The following is an 18,980-nucleotide window of genomic DNA, read 5'->3' as shown; positions in this document are numbered from 1 at the left end:
CTTCTATGATATGGGCACTGAAACTAAAGCAAACAGTGGAGGAAGGATTGGAACCACATAGAAACATTTTTGGAGAAATGAAAAAGCAAAAAAGTCAGAATTTATGATGTGTTTCCATAAAGCTATACTGAATGCGCCTTCCTCTCCTACCTCCCCTTCCACGTCTGAGACAGCAAGGCCAACCTCCTCTCTTCCACTTCCTCCTCAGCCTACTCAACATGAAGATGACGAGGATGGAGACCTTTCTGATGGTGGTCCACTTACTGATTAGAGCATCGTGTTGTACAGTTAATAAACTTACCTGTTGTGCATGTGTGTGAGTGTCTCCATGTGAAAATCTAATAACTGTACGGCAAGAACTGTATGGAATGAGATGCTTTTGTGTCATCATCATCGCTTAAGTATTCATCGTGCACGTGCAGAACATCGTGTGCAAGACTTGTACTGCATTCCCACCAACAGTACACAAGGGTTTCCTTTTCTCCACATCTTCACCAACACTTGTTATCTCTTGTCTTTTTGATAATAGTCTTTGAAACAGGTGTGAGGTGGTATCTCATTGTGCCCTTGATTTGCATTTCCCTGATGGTTAGTAATGTTGAACATCTTTACGTGTATCAGCTGTTGGCCATTTGTGTGTCTTTTTGGGAAAATGTTCAATTTCTCTGCCCATTTTTTAATTGGGTTGTTTGGTTTTTAGCTATTGAGTTGTGTTAGTTCTTTATATATTTTGGATATTAACCCCTGTCAGATATATGATTTGCAGCTATTTTCTCCCATTCTATAGGTTGCCTGTTCATTTTTTGGATTGTTTCTTTGGCTGTGCAGAAGCTTTTTAGTTTGATGTAGTTCCACTTATTTATTTTTGCCTTTGTTGCTTGTGCTTTTGGTGTCATATCCAAAAAATCATTGCCAAGAACCATGTCAAGGAGCTCTTTCTCTGTTTTCTTCTAGGAGTTTTACAGTTTCAGGTCTTAAGTAGCTTCTGATTGTATCACTTTATCATTTCTAATTGTATTTTTTAAAGCATTCCTGATTATCCTATATAAAATTTCAGTTTGTCCCCTTATTCCCTCATTTTCTCTTACTTTAATTTTTGCCATAGCACCTGTCTTCTAACATACTGTATAATTTCCTTAGGCATATAAGAATATATACCTTAGAATATGAACTCCACGAGGGCGGTGATATTTGTATATTTTAGTTATTGTTTTATCCCCAGCATCAGTGGTGGAGCCACACATAGTTGTTTCAGTATTAAATATTTGTGGAGTAAAGGATTGAATCATTTGATTCTGAGAGAGAGCTGAAAAACAGCAATTTTATAAGATCTTACAAAAACGGGAGTGGGAAGGAGAAGAGAATAATAGAACTATTTTATTTCCTGCTTGAGGCTCAGGGCTTGAACTCAGAATTCAGTTAGTGCTAGAATATAGCTAATAATGAGCGGGTCAAGAAATTAATAAAGCAAGAAGGAAAGGCACAAGGCAAGATGTGAAAAGTGGAGGAGTCAGGGCAGTTGATCTGTTTTCAGTAGAGAGTCAAAGGTTCAGATGCCCACGTGAAGGAGAAAAGCAGAAACAGTACAAACTGGTGATAGAAGTTACAAAATTGGTAAACCCAGGGCAGTGGTTCTTAAACTTGAGCATGCATCAGAATCATCTGGAAAGCTTCTTAAAACAGATTGCTGAGCTCCATTGCCAAAGTTTCTGATTAGAAGGTCTAGAGTGGGATCTGAGAATTTTCATTTGTAACAAGTTCCCAAGTGATGCTGATGCTGCTGGTCTGGAGGATCACACTTTGAGACCACTGACACCTATGACTCAGTAAACCACTTATGGAAGCAATTAGGGATCAAGGAACTACCTATACTGACAAGGAATAGCTAGTATACCATGAGGTCATGTGGACAAATCATGGCTATATTTATGTGGTCCAGTCTCCTCAAATGGCATACTGAAGGTATACCATATATTTTAATCCCTCTTAGGACTTACCACAGTGTCACTGCAATCCACATATTAGACACTAGGGGACACACACACAGAGTGAATTTCACTTGCGCTGTTTAATATAAGCATTTTTTTCAGTTTGCAAGCTGTGTACTTTGAAATATCCTTGCCAGTTTTCTTTTGCTGCAGTAGAGGGAGCTACAATTCAAATTATACTTATGTAGCAGTAACACATAATACGATTATTTTCCTTTTCCATCATTCTTTTTTTCTTAACTTTAAAAATTGACTTATATACACTATCGATACTAGGTATGAAATAGATAACTAATGAGAACCTACTGTATAACACAGGGAAATCTACTCAGTGTTCTGTGGTGACCTAAATGAGAAGGAAATCCAAAAAAGGGGGGATATACGTATACGTACAGCTGATTCACTTTGCTGTACAGCAGAAACGAACACAACATTGTAAAGCAACTATATGCCAATACAAAATAAATGAATAAAAAATAAGTAAAATAAAAATTGGCTTTATTAAAGTTTTCTAAGTGTACAGTTCATTGTATTTTGGCAAATATATAAGCTTGAGTAACTACAGCCACAGGTAATATGGAATATTTCCATCCTCATCTTGCAGTGAGTTCCACCCCAACCCTGAACACATAGCTGCTTTGTGTTACTATAGGTTGCCTGTTCTAGAATTCCATATAATTATGCACTTTTTTTTGTTTGGCATTCTTTTCAGCATAATTTTTTTAGATCAGTCAGTGTTGTTGCATGTATCAGTAGTTCATTCCTTTCTCTTGGTAGTATTCTGCTGTATGGCTATGCCACATATTCTTTATTCATTCACTTTTTGGTGGTTCATTAGTCATATGCTTTTGAAAGGAATTATGTTTGTTTACCATTTGGCTACACATCAGTGTCTTGCTCTTAGTTTTTTCTATCTAGGAATTTTTAAATTTCTCCCTTAAAAGTAACTAATGCCACCTATTTTGCTGTTACCAAATAATTACTATCAAATAATTTGCTATTAAATAATATTCTAAATGTTTTTAATCTTGGGGCTTCTTAAAGCAGAGACGGCAAATATAGAACGGTAGGAGCTAAAATTTGTGGCAACAGTCTTCCTCTCAAAACTCAAGTAAATATTGCTGACTGAAGTTTTTTGTTCTAAGCTTGTCCTGGTTTTCAAAAAATTCCAGTGAGACTTCTCTTTCTCCCTTTGCAAGCAATTTTATGCGTGTTTTTCCTGATATTTACCTAAGTTGGCTAATTAGGTGCTTTTTCTAGGGGAATATTTTAGTATTATAAGAAAGCTAGTAATATACAAATAGAGTAACAGATTTGTGGTAAATTACCAAAAATGTTAATTGTAGTATCTAGAAAATGAGTGTATATGGGTTTCACTGTAAAATTCTTTCCAAGTTTTTGTAGGTTTGAAAGTTTTATAATAAAATATTGAGGTGGGAGGAAGGAGGAAAAGAGCCAGTAAATTGTTATCCAGGAGACAGATATTATTGCTGATGTTGTTATCATATCCTATAGTAGTTCTAATTCTTCTTTTTATAGCTACTGTTATCTTCCTTTGCCTGTAAAGTTATTCTCAATATAAGCAAATGAATGTACAGTTAGCCAGCTACCAGACTGTTAAAGCTAACTCCCTAGTGAACAAGGTTTTGAAGTAGGTTCAAAGACAGTTGTGATAATGGTTTTGTCAACAAAGCATCAAGAGTAGTATGATTCAAGTTTGTCATCAAAAGTGTCTAAGTAATACATTTGTGAGAGAGGAAGAATCAATGAGATAGATTATTGGGGTAAGGATTCTTAGACAGGAAAAAATAGTTCAAGAGGGAAGACTCAAAAAAACAAAGCCACTATTCTCTTCCATTTATCTTTTTTTAAAATCTTTTATCCTATCTGTAATTGTATCCTAAAGTTAACTTTCTACCATGAGAAGACTATTTTTCCAGCTGGATGAGAAAAGAGCATTAAATCTCCTGTTCTCTGCTATTCTCTGCTCACTTAGCCCTGAAGCTTGGTTTATAGACTAAGTCAAGTCAAAAGTATTTATTAAGGAGTTGTTCTCATCTCAGAATTGTGCTATTTGAGAATTAAAGTGTATGAAACATATACTCTACTCATGAGCTTGCAGTGTAGTTAAGAAGGCTCTTACTTCTGGTCATGGGCAAACTCAATAAAAGTACAAAGTATATATACAGTGCTAAATAGAATATAAATGTTTTGGAAATTCAGAGAAAGGAACTTTGGTGTGAGCTAGAGTAGTTATGAAAAAAGATTGAAATGATGCTAAGTGATACATAAGATGTTAATAGGTGATATAAAGCAGAAAGTCACTTCATGAAAAGAGGGATCCAGCTTGAGAAAATAAATGCTACCTTTCTTTAAAAATACAGTAAGAAAATTATCCTGACTAAAGAATATTCAGTAGAAGTAATGGGAGATAGGATTCTAGAATCAAAATCAGGGAAGCAACAATATGGATGAACATTGAGGACATTATGTGAAGTGAAATAAGCCAGTCACAAAAAGACAAATACTGTTATGATTCCACTTACATGAAGTATCTATAATCAGATTCGTAGAAAAAGAAAGTAAAAAAGGTGGTTATCAGGGGCTGGGGGAGGAGAAAAAGGGAAGTTGTTGTTTACAGGGTGCAGAGTTTCTCAGTTTTGCAAGATGAAAAAGTTTTGGAGATAATGTTTCACAGTAATGTGAATATACATAACACCACTGAATTTTAAAACGGTTAAGATGGTAAATTTTATGTTCTGTGTTTTTACCACAATAAAAAACTAGAGAATCAATGTCATGCTACAAAGGGAATTGTAAGATAAAATGCCAAAACATCTGTACTTTAACTCTAACCCCTATAGCTTACCCTGGAATGTAGTGAAAGGAAAACAAATATGACTGAGAGAGCCCCAAAGGGAGAAAAGTAACCTGTTATTTTAAATGATTGCAAGGATCCAAAGAAATTACACATCAAGATACTACAACAAATGTGATTTTGTAATCAATATTAATGTTCTTTCAGGAATGATGGAAAGAAACACAACAGAATAGATATATAATTTTAAAGAAGGGAAGAGTTGGATTGAGAAAAATAAAGATAGATGAACTTAATGTCCATTTTCACAAGATTCTAGAAAGTCATGGTATGAAGTCTTTAGAGAAGAATCAGTGATCATGAAGAGCCGGAAAGGGTTCCTAAGAGCAAGTTCTTGGTGGATAAACTCTAATGATCTTTTTGGATCGGGTTAATAATAGAGGGTAAGAGATTCCATGAACATAGTTACATAGTGTTCAGCAAATCATTTGACAAAGTATTTCAAAATGGAAGAGTAGGTCTTTTGCTTTCTCCAAGCTGGAATACCAGGGATCATATTTACCATTCCTCTTGAAACAAACAGATAGACTGTGTTTGAAACAATGGTTTTCAGAACACTGGACAAGAGGCAATGAAGGACTGTAATCTCTGAGAGATGGGACACAAGCCAGGTGAACCCTGTGTTTGCCCCAGCTTGCTGTCTTGATAGAGTTTCCAGTCCACTGCACAGGAAGGGGACCTGAGGCAGAGTGCAACAGATTCCTTGAGGAGATGGAGCTGTGATTCCAAGGAAACTAAGATAGCTAGTGTTCACAGGAGAGTACTAGAGAGGAGAGAGCTGCACAGGGATCCCAGGAAAACCCCCTGGAGTGTTCAGCAGAATGAAGGAACTACCTGAATTGAGGGAAGGACTCATCTGTGAGGGATTAAAGGGAACAGTTTATGGTAATCACATAGGACCAGGAATAGTGTCTGGTTTCAGTAGCCTGACTGGAAAAACTCCTAATTTATTCTGCACCAAGTAGAGTACTCAGGAAAGTCCTGCCTCAGTAGAGGTGGATAATCTACAAAAATATCTAGCAACCAACAAGGTAAAATTCATAATGTCTGGCATCCACTCAAAGATACCGTGTATGCAAAGAAGCAGGAGAACATGACCTATCATGAAAATAATCAATTGAAACTAACTTTGAACTCACAGATGTTAGAATTAGCAGACAACATTAAAACAGTTATTATAACTATATTCTATACATTCAAAATGTTAAGTAGAGACATGGAAGATATAAAAACCCAAATAAAACTTCTAGAAATGAAAACTGCAGTGTCTGAATTGGAAAATAAATATACCAAATAGGATTAATAGCAGATTAGACATTGCAGAAGAAAAGATTACTGAACTAGAAGATATAGCAATAGAAATCCAAATGAAACAACAGAAAAAGAATCTTATAAAAATGAAAAGAGCATCAGTGAACTGTGTAACAACTGCACGTAGCTTAAAATATATGAAATTGGAGTCTCTGAAGGAGAGGACAGAAATATGGATGAAAAAAAAAATTGGCCACACTCTTTCCAAGCTTGATGTAAACACCATACTCACAGATCCAAGAAGCTGAATAAACTTCAAGGACAAGAAACGTGAAGAATACTTCCCCCAAGGCACATTGTACTCAAATTGCTCAAAGATAGTGATAAAGAAAAAAATCTTAAAAGCAACCAGAGGGAAAACACAAGTTAGCCAAAAAGGAGCAAATATAAGAATGACATCAGAGTTCTCATTGGAAACAAGACTAATATCCCTCTGAACATAACTATAAAATAGCTAAACAAGTTTTTTTCAAATCAGATCTACAGCATATTAGTTAATACATCATGACCCAAATGGGTTTATTCCATGTATGGAGGCTTGATTTAACATTGGAAAAATCAATCAGTGAACTGTTAAAGAAAAAGCATATGATCACCTCAATAGACAGAAAAATCATTTGACAAAATCCAACATCCGTTCCTGGTAAAACTCTTAGCAAACAAAAAACAGAAAGGAACTTCCTTAACCTGAAAAAGGGCATGTATGAAGAACATATATCTAGCATCACACTGAAAAACTAAAATCCTCCTAAGTTCCTCTAAGGTCAGAAACAAGACACGGATGCCTGTTCGCTTCACTTCTATTTAGCCTTGTATTGGAGGTTCTCCAGTGCAGCCATACAAGAAAAAGAAATAAAAGACATCCAGATTAGAAAGAAAGAAGTAAGCTACCTTTTTTTTTTTTTTTTGTAGAGGATAATTGTTCCCTATGAAAATCCTATGGAGTTTCTCAAAAATTAGTTACTAGAACTAATAAGTGAATTTAGCAGGGTTACAGATAGAAGATTAATATATTAGAGTCAATTGTATATACTAGCGGTGAACAATCAGAAATTGAAACTGAAAAAATTGCCGCTTATAAATATTGAAATATTTAGGGATAAATCTTGCCAAAACACATAAAAGACCTGTACACTGAAAACTAAAAATCATTGCTGAGAGAAATTAAAGACCTAAATAAATGGAGAGACTCACTTTATTTATGGTTCTGAGAATTCAGTATTGTTAATTCTCCCTCAATTGTCCTATAGTTACGCAATCCCAGTCAAAATCCCTGGAGGCTTTTTTGGGTAGAAATTAATAAGCTCTTTCTAAATTTCATATGAGAATGCTAAGAACCTGGAATGACCAAAACAAGTTTGAAAAAGAACAAAGTTGAAAGCCTAATACTATGTGATTTCAAGACTCATTATAAAGCTATCATAATCAAAACACTGTGGTATTGGTGTAATAGATAATAATGATTGATAGCCAAATATATGAAAAAAATGGGGGGGAATTGATTTTTGACAAAGGTACAAAGAGATGCAATGCAATGCAATGCAATGAGAAAAGATAGGCTTTTCAACAAAAGGTGCTAGAATAATTGGATTTCTGTATGCATATACAAAAATCAACTCAAAATGGATTATAGACCTAAATATACAACTTTTAATAGAAAACATAGGAGAAAATCTTTGTGACCTTTGGCTAGGCAAAAATTTCTTAGATATTATACCAAGCATAATCCATAAAAAAACAAATTGATCAATTGGTCTAAAATTTAAAAACATAAGCTCTTTGGAACAAACGTATGGACACCAAGGGGGGAAAGCGGTGGGGGGTGGGGGTGGTGTGATGAATTGGGAGATTGGGATCGACGTGTATACACTGATGTGTATAAAATTGATGACTAATAAGAAAATAAATAAACATTAAAAAATATAAAAACATAAGCTCTTTGAGAAACATTTGAAAGGAAATGAAGTAAAATGATGAAAAGTCAAGTCACAGACTGGAATCTTTGCAAAGTATATATCTGATAAAGGACTTGTGTCTAGGTTATATAATACTCAAAACTCAAGAATAAGATAATATACAACCAGTTTAAAACTAGGCAAAAGAGTTAACAGACACGTCACTTATATCTTCAGAGAAGAGGGGAGGATGACAAATAAGCTCATGAAAAAGTGCTCAACATCATTAGCATAAATTAAAGCTACAGTGCAATACCACTACACACCTATTAGAATGTCAGAATTTACCCACACCTGAAGATGTCTCTTTAATTTCTGGAGTTTGGACTTTTTGTGTAGAGATACAATGCTTGGAGCATCTTATAATTCTGAGGAGAAAGTCAAGAAAATCATGGAGATTCTGATTACTGGGGAAAAAATTAGAAACAAAATCTCCTGCCTTTACAAATGTAGCAGAGAAAGAAAACATTTTATTGTTGAATAAGCATTAAACCAGACTACAGTTTCCATCACAGGCAGATTGCAAAGACAGAAAGAAATCTTACCTTTCTATATAACCAGGCAGATATATCAGTTACATACATGTTCTGAAGATAAATGATAATTTATTCTTCTGTAAAAGTACAGTTGACCCTTTTTGTTTTTTCTTTCTTTCTTTATTATTTATTTATTTATTTTTGGCTGTGTTGGGTCTTTGTTGCTGCATGCGGGCTTTCTCTAGTTGCGGCAAACAGGGGCTACTCTTCACTGCAGTGCGTGGGCTACTCATTGTGGTGGCTTGTTGCGGAGCATGGGCTCTAGGCGCATAGGCTTCGGTAGTTATGGCTCACGGGCTCTAGAGAACAGGCTCAGTAGTTGTGGCACACGGGCTTAGTTGTTCTGCAGCATGTGGGATCTTCCCAGACCAGGGCTCGAACCCGTGTCCCCTGCATTGGCAGGTGGATTCTTAACCACTGTGCCACTAGGGAAGCCCTACAGTTGACTCTTGAGCGACACAGGTTTGAACTGCATGAGTTCACTTATACGTGGATATTTATCAATAGTAAATATTGGGCTGGCCAAAAAGTTCCTTCGGTTTTTAAGTAAAAATAAAAGTTTTCATTTTCACCAAGAACTTTATTGAACAACGTATTCACTCTTTTGTTCCACTACCTTGTGCCATTTTTCAGGCAGCTTCATAATTCCATCTTCCCCAAACTTTTTATCTTTTTGAGCAAAGAACTGTTCCAGGTGCCTTTTACAGTCTTCCAGGGAATTGAAAATTTTTTCATTAAGAGAATTTGTAAAGACCAAAATAAATGGACATTGGAAGGTGCAATGTCTGGTGAATATGACGGATGAATCAGAACTTCCCAGCCAAGCTGTAACAGTTTTTGCCTGGTCATCAAAGAAACATGCAGTCTTGGGTTATCATGATAGAAGATTATGCGTTTTCTGTTGACTAATTCTGGATGCTTTTCATCAAGTGCTGCTCTCAGTTGGTCTAATTGGGAGCAGTACTTGTTGGAATTAATCGTTTGGTTTTCCGGAGGGAGCTCATAATAGAGCTCCCTTCCAATCCCACCATATACACAACATCACCTTCTTTGGATGAAGGCTGGCCTTTGGTGTGGTTGGTGGTGGTTCATTTCGCTTGTCCCACGATCTCTTCCATTCCACATTATTGTACACTATCCACTTTTCATCGCTCATCACAATTTGTTTTAAAAACGGAACATTTTCATGATGTTTAAGTAGAGAATCAAATGTGGAAATGTGGTCAAGAAGTTTTTTTTCGCTTAACTTATGTGGAACCCAGACGTCAAAGTGATTAACATAACAAAGCTGGTGTAAATGATTTTCAACACTTGATTTGGCTATTTTGAGTATGTTGGCTATCTTCTGCGTGGTATAACATTGATTGTTATATCTCAATTAATGTCTCGATTTGATCGCTATCAACTTCAACTGGTCTACCCAACCATGGAGCATCATCCAGCAAGAAATCTCCAACATGAAACTTCACAAACCGTTTTTGACATGTTTGATCAGTCACAGCACCTTCTCCATACACTGCACAAATCTTTTTCTGCATTTCAGTTGCGTTTTTACCTTTCTTGAAATGATAAAGCATATGCCGAAAATGTTGCTTTTTTCTTCAATCTTCAATATAAAAATGGCTACACAATATTCACCAATTTTGATGTTTTTTTTTTAAATGCATGCTGATATGACAGCTGTCACAATACAATCTAACAAAATTCTTTTGAATGAAGTTAGACAACTAAGCGCTCCTAGAGCCATATTATGGAAAAACCTGAACAACCTTTTTGGCCAATCCAGTACTACCATAGTACGCAGTCCGAGGTTGGTTGAATCCATGGATGTGGAGGAACTAGGAATACAGAGGACTCAGGGATACTGTACTCGAATTAACCCCCACTTAGTTTAGGGATCAGAGGTACTTTCTTGACAACACCATTTGCTATACATAGTACCTTCTAAATTCACATGGTGATTGGGGTGGCCATCTGTGTTAATTGCCTTTATCCAGTGGAAAAGTAATACTTCTGTATTTATGACAAAGGGGTAATCAGAGCTTGGAGAAAGGTACCTAAGCTAACCTCCCACAATGACAGAGAGATTGGGGTGCTATCTTCCTTGATGTTTATATTTCAAAGTCATGGCTCCCAGGCCTTTTAAGAAAAACATTCCTGGATTGTAAAGCTGGCAAGAGGTTTACGAAACTTTTAAAAAGATTTTACATACATATCAAAGGGACTCAAGGCAGTGACCTAAGAATAGGGAAAAAGGGATAAGGTCTTTTGGCACCAGGAAAAATTTAATATTTTTTCATTAATCTTTAAAAACCCAGAGATCTGACAATGTTTTACCACTGAATTAACCAACCTTTGTTACCATCTACCTCTGGGCTTTTTGTTATGTGAGATAACCCCAACTGTTTATGTATTGATAGTAGAGGTATCCTCTATCCTATAGGAAAGTCATCCTAAATTATTTGACCCCTAAAGGCAGAGGAAGATGAATTTTCCCCAGCCCCCTTATGTTTCACGACAAAGCCTAAACCATTGAAGCATACCAGAAATGTTCTGCCTCCTTCCGTTTATCTTTTAAAAAATGCATTTGAATCCACAATACACCCACATTTGTTTCAATATTTTTTCTTCCCCACCCTTTCCCACCAAAAAACAACTTTTAAGATTTGAGAAAAGATGTGGGGAAAGGCAGAGAGGGGCAGATCTTTTGGAGAGGTTAATAATTGTATATTTTAATGTATCATCTTTTAGAACATAATTTCCACTGAGTGTCTTTAATTTGATTTCTAACCAGTCTATTCTAAGACATCATTTAAACATTAGGAGTGTAAATGAAATGGAAGGTTTAAGTAAATTATTTTTCAAGCAATCTGAGGTTTTATTATGAGTTACTTGTAGTAGTCCCTAATGCAAGCCTTTAGCATTGTAACATCTATCCGTAGCACCCTGGACACTGCCACTGCTAGTTGTGAAAAAGAATAGACAAGTCGGCAAGTCTCATTTGGTAAACATAAAGGATTAAATAAAGAACATATTAGCTTGGTAGTTTGTTCTTTTAGCCTTACCATTTCTCCATAGATACTTAAATGTTTCTCCTCAGATTTTGTTGACTGTTCTTTCTGTAAAACTTTCCTATTTGGTGGTTACCGCCAACACTTATGTTGAGATGACTTCTGGCACCATCACCTCCTCTGAATGTCTTGTCTTTGTAGATAAGAGAAAGATAAAAGAGATGTATGTGAGCAGCATTTAAAAATAGCCCTAAAAAGTCAGCAAGACATCCAGTAAAACTGAAGCACTAAATAGTACCTTTTTATATACTTACAGGCCTCTGTCAATGCCATTTGTCATCTATTATCTCTAACTTTGAACTATAGTTTTAAAAAATCCTTATTAGGGCTTCCCTAGTGGCGCAGTGGTTGAGAGTCCGCCTGCCAATGCAGGGGACGCGGGTTTGTACCCCGGTCCGGGAAGATCCCACATGACGCAGAAAGGCTGGGCCTGTGAGCCATGGCTGCTGAGCCTGCGCGTCCGGAGCCTGTGCTCCTCAGCGGGAGAGGCCACAGCAGTGAGAGGCCCGTGTACCGCAAAAACAAAACAAAACAAAACAAAACACTAAAAAAAAAATCCTTATTAGAGGAAAAAACATCTAGTAGTCTGATAGCTAATTTAGATTAGACTTTCCTCAACTTTTGCAGCAAAGATCACACTTCTCCAATTGTTCTATTTTTAAAATCCAAGTTAAAAATCTTAAATTTAAGTCAGTAGTAGTGTACCATGTCCTTGACATGAATTGTTTAGCTATATTACTGTACTTTTAAACATTTGTTATAAATTTTAAATATATCTGTATATCTATAGTCTAGCCTCTGCTCCCTAGGGATTATTTGACTTTCCAAGAAGTAGTTAGTCTTATTCCAAACCCCTACTTAAGGTCCAGAGGTGTCCTAAGGAGAGTAGACATGGAAGTTGTATTAGTTTCCTAGGGCTGCCATTAACAAATTACCACAAACTTGGTGGCATTACAGAAATTCTATTCTCTCACAGCTCTGGTGGCCAGAAGTCTGAAATCGTTTTCTTCCGAAGGTGTTCCTTGGGTGATGGGAGCTTAACTTCAGTCTTCGCCTCTGCCTTCACATGACTTTCGTCCCTATATGTCTCTGGGTCCAAATCTCTCTCTCCTTTCTCTTGTAAAGGTAGAAGTCGTTGGATTTAGGGCCCATCCTAAACCCAGGATGATTTCCTCTTGAGATCCTTGACTAATTATATCCCCAAAGACCCTATTTCCAAATAAAGACACATTCTGAGGCTCCAGATGGACATGAATTGGGGGGTGTGGGGACTGTTCAACCCACTACAGTAGTATTAAGATTATTTTTTAAATGATTGTTTAAAAATAATAATACCACTTTCTGTTATCTAAAACTTCCACAATCACTATCTTATTGATTTTTATAACTTGTGTGTTTATGTGAGGTACTTCTATAGCATCCCCAATGGAAAGGAATCATTTTGCAGGAAACTGCATTTTCTGTCTATTCCTTCACTTACTCCTCTCCCAGGTAGTGAGAAGATTAGAATGAGCCTGATACATTTGCCCACATTTAACCAAGAGACATGGAACTGCACAGAACATAGCTCTCCTGGACATATTTGTGCCCAGAACACAAAGAGCTTGTGCTTCTGATCTCCATACAGTAAGCTGACCCAGCAGAGTCTCTTGCTATGTCCATCCAACTCTTTTTTCAGTTCTACCTTCTCTGCCTGTAACCTGGTGAATAAATCAGTCAAGCAGATCTCAAGGTCTAGGATCAAAGTGAAATTAGAAGCACTGTCACTCTCCATTCTAGCTTTATCAGTTATAAAGTTGATAAGCAACCCTCCTTTACCCCAGTGCTGTGTTTTTACTCTGTCATCCAGAACTATAACAATAAGCAGAAAAGATACTAATGTGCCTATTTTTGAAGTAAGTTTAGCTAGAATATTGTAAAGGGATTCTTCACCAAAGCCTAGTAAGGCCCAGCCATTGCTAAGATCAAGAGTTAGAACCCAGATTTCCTGACTCTGTATAGCTGTTTCTTTAAGCTTACTTTGATGACCCCCTAATAGAATTCAGATTAGAATTTGCCCAATTATAGTATATAATATTCTTACCTATAGTGGTAAGAATCATTTTTTAAACTATCATTTTTAATTTCTAAGTTACCACTGTGGCCTGCAGTGTTTATGCAAAGGTGTAAACATATGCCTTCATATAAACAATGCTATTACCTATTGGACTTCTCTGGTGGCGCAGTGGTTAAGAATTTGCCTGCCAATGAGGGGGACATGGGTTCGGGCCCTGGCCCAGGGAGATCCCATATGCCACAGAGCAACTGAGCCTGCGCTCTAGAGCCCGCAAGCCACAACTACTGGAGCCCGCATGCCCTAGAGCCCATGCACTGCAACTACTGAGCACGCGTGCTGCAACTACTGAAGCCCGCACACCTAGAGCCCGTGCTCCACAAAAAGAGAAGCCACTGCAATGAGAAGCCCACACACTGCAACAAAGAGAAAGCCCGTGCACAGCAACAAAGACCCAATGCAGCCGAAAAAACAACGCTATTACCTATTAAGAGAGACTAATTATTAAACCTCCTGTAAATCCATAATGTTTCTGAAACCTTTATTTAAATTTGCGGTACCTGCTCTAAGAACTGCAAAAACTAATGTATTAGGAGTATGTGAAAGTCCTTGCTGTGTCCAAATAATGTGCTTTACTTGTTCCTTCAGTGTTTATTAATAAATATAGATTAATTAATTTCTAATTATACTATGAGGTCTCCAAGCTGCCAAAACATATGATTGATATTATATCTGATTTTTAAAAGAAGGTCTCTAAAAAATTCTGAATTGGTTTGTTTTATGCCATTTTACAGTTTGTTGTTTTATGTGTTTCAGGCAGGTATATGGGATTTGCTTTTTAACTGCCTTATTTCAGAGGTCTAGTTGTTCATCTTACTGGATTTTCTTATGCACTCTTCTGGAATATTTTGTGTTTCTAATCATTTGAATGGATGAGGTTCATTTTCTGGTGTGTTTTTCATCAAACCTGCTCAAAATAGGTCATGGGTGTCCTCTGCCATTATAACTGAGATCACTTGATCTTCTTGTTGAATTCTAATTGAAACTCATTTTCCCCTTTTATTTTCAGATACTTGTATCTTCTGTTCTCCAGTGATGACCTTTTACCTTTAGACCACTGGGTATTTAATACAGAGGCTCACCCTCTGCCTGTGTTACATTTAGCCAACACCACACTTTCAAGAAACCCTGCTGTTCGATGAAAGCAGCTCCAGAAAGACCATTCTCACCTGTGTTTTGTTTACATGGACCACTACAGAAATTAGTCTGGAGAGGGGCCTTTTGAAAACCTGGACCTCTTAAGTCAACATGGCAGGGTGAAACGTGACTATTCCCTGCAAGACTTTTCAACTTGTAGAATTTTCAACTTTGAAATGATTCCATTTTATACCTGACCAAAACATATTCTGGTGTGTGTAGGACAGAGACCTGATGTGCTTTGATTCTTAACAAGATGGTCACGTGAGAAATTATGCCTGTTACTGCTTATTGCTTTTAGAGTCCTGGAATCTGGAGGCTAGATTTCCTGAGAATAAGCCAAGAATGTGGAACACCTTGCAGGAGTTGGAGATGGCCTTTGGAACCAATTATATATTTGTTTCCTCCCAGAGTGGAGCAGCTCTCAAGTCAAAATATTTACACAGTGTTTATCCCTTTTTTCTCCATTTTAAATAATGGAATGAATTAAAATAAATAAGAACAAAAGAACGGTGTAACTGCATCAGCAGCAAGAAGACTCAAAAAGGAAACAGAATACCTATCCCTGTCCGAATTTTCAAGTTTCGTATTAGATGACCAGACTGGCAACCATTTCAAATCTCAGTCTATCTATTCCATTGAAATTCCTTGGTTAAATTTGTTTTCTCTGGAGGCATGATCTCACAAAGAATACTCTTCAAGTCTTTGTCTCCATATAGAATCATTGAAACTGCTATTTATCATAACCACTACTTACGAGCCTGGGTTTGGGATTTTGTGCATGTTGTTCAGTCTAGTGTTGGTAGCATGACAAAAAGTGGGGAAAATGCTGCAGTTTGTTGCCTTGAAACCTGTCCTAAGAGAAAGCCTTGGTTTTGTTGGCAGGAGATTATTTTTCCAAAGCAGCAAATCTACCAAGTAAATTTTATCTACTTTAACCTCATTATAAACTTAGTAGAATCCCTCGATTTACAACTCTCTTTATGTAGCTTGGCAAAATTCACTGTACTGCCATGCAGCTCTGAATTTACCTTGATGAGGCCAATTACTTTTACAACTTGCTAAATCAAAAACAAAACATAGTGAAACTTCCTTAACTATTTTTGGGACAGGGGATCCTTTATTATCCCATTAGATGAGGGAGCTTTTCACAAATATTTTATGTAAAAAATAAATTCAACTTTTTTTTCTCCAAGCGTATTTACAGAAATGCAAAGAATCAGAATAGCTTCAAAATAATTTTTAGCGATTAAATGTGGTATAATTAATTATATTATGCTAAACATGGGATATATCTAAGGGGCTTTCTCTTACCATCAATAGATTTTGCAATGATATTTCTTTTTAAAGAAATTATGATTTCTCTATATTGGGAGGGGAATAACTTAAATTTTATCAAGAACTGTAAGATAAATACCTGACTTAATAAATTTTCTGTCCCTTGAATTTATGTCGCAGTGCAAGACACTTTTTCTTCCTTACCTTTAATACAGACAGCTTCCATTGACAGTAATAGTTGGGAGTAGTATTATGTCTAGTATTTACTCTGAATTTGAAGATTTCATGAAACAGTGTGCAGGAAGCCCACCTTAGAGTTCTGAAGGCTTATTTTCTTATTTTGTTTACTCTTTTATTAGCATGTGGTAGATTTAAATTGGAAAAAGGTTTAATATATTAATATAATTAAATATGTTTTAAGGGTGATCATCTTATATCACACATAGTCAAGCAGTCCTCACAGTTCAGCAAATGATCCATAAATGATAACCCTCTCAAGATTTTCAGTATACATAGAAAGTAAGGATGTAGAGCCAGTTGCATTATTTAAATCTTTAGGAGAGTTCAATTTTAGTACATATTTTGAGACTATAATACCTTTTACTAGTTGAAAAATTAAAATTTTTAAATGAAAAGTGTAGATGACTAACTTTAGAAGAGAAAGGGGAAAGTGTTTGGTTCTCAAAACATGTTAGCTTTCCTCCTGAAAATAGCAGAAGCCCACTTATGGGTCACTAAAAAGAATGAAAAACTTGACTTGGCAAAAGACCCAGAACAGCTGTAGAGATGGCAGTGAACCCTCCCTTGCTTCGTTTAGAAGAATGCTGAGTAAAGGGGCCTTCTTGGTTCCCCAAGAACTTCTCAAGGAATGAAAAGACGGAAGCCCCGCCCCAATTGCTCTGTTTGTGTTTCTCGGATGACTGGAGCTCGGGAGAAGGCAGAGAAGTGTACAGGCATGGCCAGTTCTGGTACAAGCAAAAAGCTTGAGGGGGACAAAGGAAGAGTCTTCTTCATCATCTCCTTACCTTCCTTGTGAGAAGACTAGCGCTTATGAGTGTGCTTCCTTTTTTTGTTGTTTTTTCTTCTCTGAATACCAAAGGCAATTAAATTTAAGTCAGCTACATACGACTTGCCAGTGTCATGTTTTATTTTTGTTATAGATTAAAAAAATTATTTTCTCCAAGATCCATCCTTATTCCATAGTATCCCATATTCTGCTAGTTTCCAAGAACATACTTTACTTTGTTCTGTCCTTTACAGTCCTTTGCATTTTGTAGACCTTATTACTCAGGTTAAATACTCATTACATTTATAAGACCTTCTGCAGAGAGCCCAGAAATGCTCCTTTCCAGGTGCCTCCTCAAAAGCAGACACATTACTTCGTGCCTTTGGCACAGATGTGCAGAGTAGATAGATCATTTGGTATATAAGGAAAAAGAATAGAGATGCTGAACACCCCCTCTACCTTCTATATTTATTTTTCTTTCAGAATTTTAAGATCATACTTTTTGGTTCAAACCAGTATAAAGTTGTTAAAACCAAGAGAATGTGGTCCCAATCAAAAAGAAGTCTTGGTGCAGAAAAGTAAGTACCCAGTCACAGGGTTCTTACTTTCTCGTGGGTTGCACAGATGTGCTCTTTTATGTCTCTCTGACACCAACTTATTCTTGTCTTTGAGCAGATGTTTATATGTAAAAGCAAAACCTGGATATTGAAGGAATATATTCCTTCTGTGGAATATTGACCCTGATTCTCTATGATGTCCTCTAGGACAACCCAGGGCTTCACTTGGTAGATTTTAACCAAGCAGTTTAAAATTTGATCATTAACTTCTCATCTCCATTCTCCATTGCCAAAGTCTTTGTCAAAACTACAAATTTGTTGCTAAAAGGTTGTGCTCGCCATTCTCATCATGGAGTTTCTCCTTAGGCCTGGATTTCTTTGAATGAATGAGTGAGTGAATGAGAGGGTGAGTGAATAAACACAGGGTACCTAATATGTGCCAAGCGTTGTGCTAGCTACTTTCAAGTATTAGAACTTTTTGTGATTCCAGTGGCATTTTCTGTATAAGAGTTGTTCATATCATTTTAAGTGTTTTCCAGTATGATTCATGTTACAAAATCCTTAATTTTGTATTTCATTTAAATTAAATAAGGAAAGAAATGGTTTATAATATATTTTAAACAATGTATTACTATATAATACTAACAGCTATAATTGTAGTTAATAACTAAAGTCTCTTGGAAAATGTCAAAGAAATACTTGATTTCTGATGCAACTTTAACTAAAATATCTACTTTAGAAATAAAAACATTCTTATTTTGCTATTATCACTTTAATTACATAATTAAAAGTTAATGTTTTATAGAAATGCTGATTATTTTATATTCAAAAATTTTGTCACATAATTCATGGGTAAAATTTGCAGTTGTGAATTGTTCATGCTCTGCTATGGTTCCTAGTAATGGTCCCATGCTGTTAAATATAAAGAAAAGTATACTGAAATATTTCTAAGTTGCTAATAACAGTTCCTAGTAATGGTATCTTGAGTTCTTATTTTTCTTTAGGTCTCCTTACCCTCAAATTGGCTAGTTCATATCTTATCCACTCTTTACGTAGATACATACATAAATACAGTTGTACACAGAGATTTTTAATACTGTCTCTGTCTGCTAATTAACAAACACGGTTGTTAACGTGTTTTTGGCTGCAC

The 18,980-nt window shown here is 36.2% G+C and overlaps 1 protein-coding gene across 2 annotated transcripts in view; it reads left to right on the top strand.

Annotated features, from left to right (window-relative positions):
- The window catches only part of MAN1A2 (mannosidase alpha class 1A member 2), a 162,113-nt gene extending 143,799 nt beyond the window's left edge, over nt 1-18,314 (top strand). For both annotated transcript variants that reach the window (XM_029228161.1, XM_029228162.1), the window contains one exon: nt 14,862-18,314. In XM_029228161.1, the coding sequence (XP_029083994.1) occupies nt 14,862-14,994 (133 nt within the window). In that variant the 3' untranslated portion in view covers nt 14,995-18,314. The remainder of the gene's footprint in view (nt 1-14,861) is intronic.
- The last annotated feature ends 666 nt before the right edge of the window (nt 18,315-18,980 follow it).

Source organism: Monodon monoceros, unplaced genomic scaffold (genome assembly GCF_005190385.1).
Source record: "Monodon monoceros isolate NGI ecotype Baffin Bay Population unplaced genomic scaffold, NGI_Narwhal_1 Super_Scaffold_18, whole genome shotgun sequence".
Classification (NCBI taxonomy): domain Eukaryota; kingdom Metazoa; phylum Chordata; class Mammalia; order Artiodactyla; family Monodontidae; genus Monodon; species Monodon monoceros.
The sequence above is the reverse complement of the archived record's forward strand: the minus strand, read 5'-3'. Positions and strand labels throughout refer to the sequence as shown.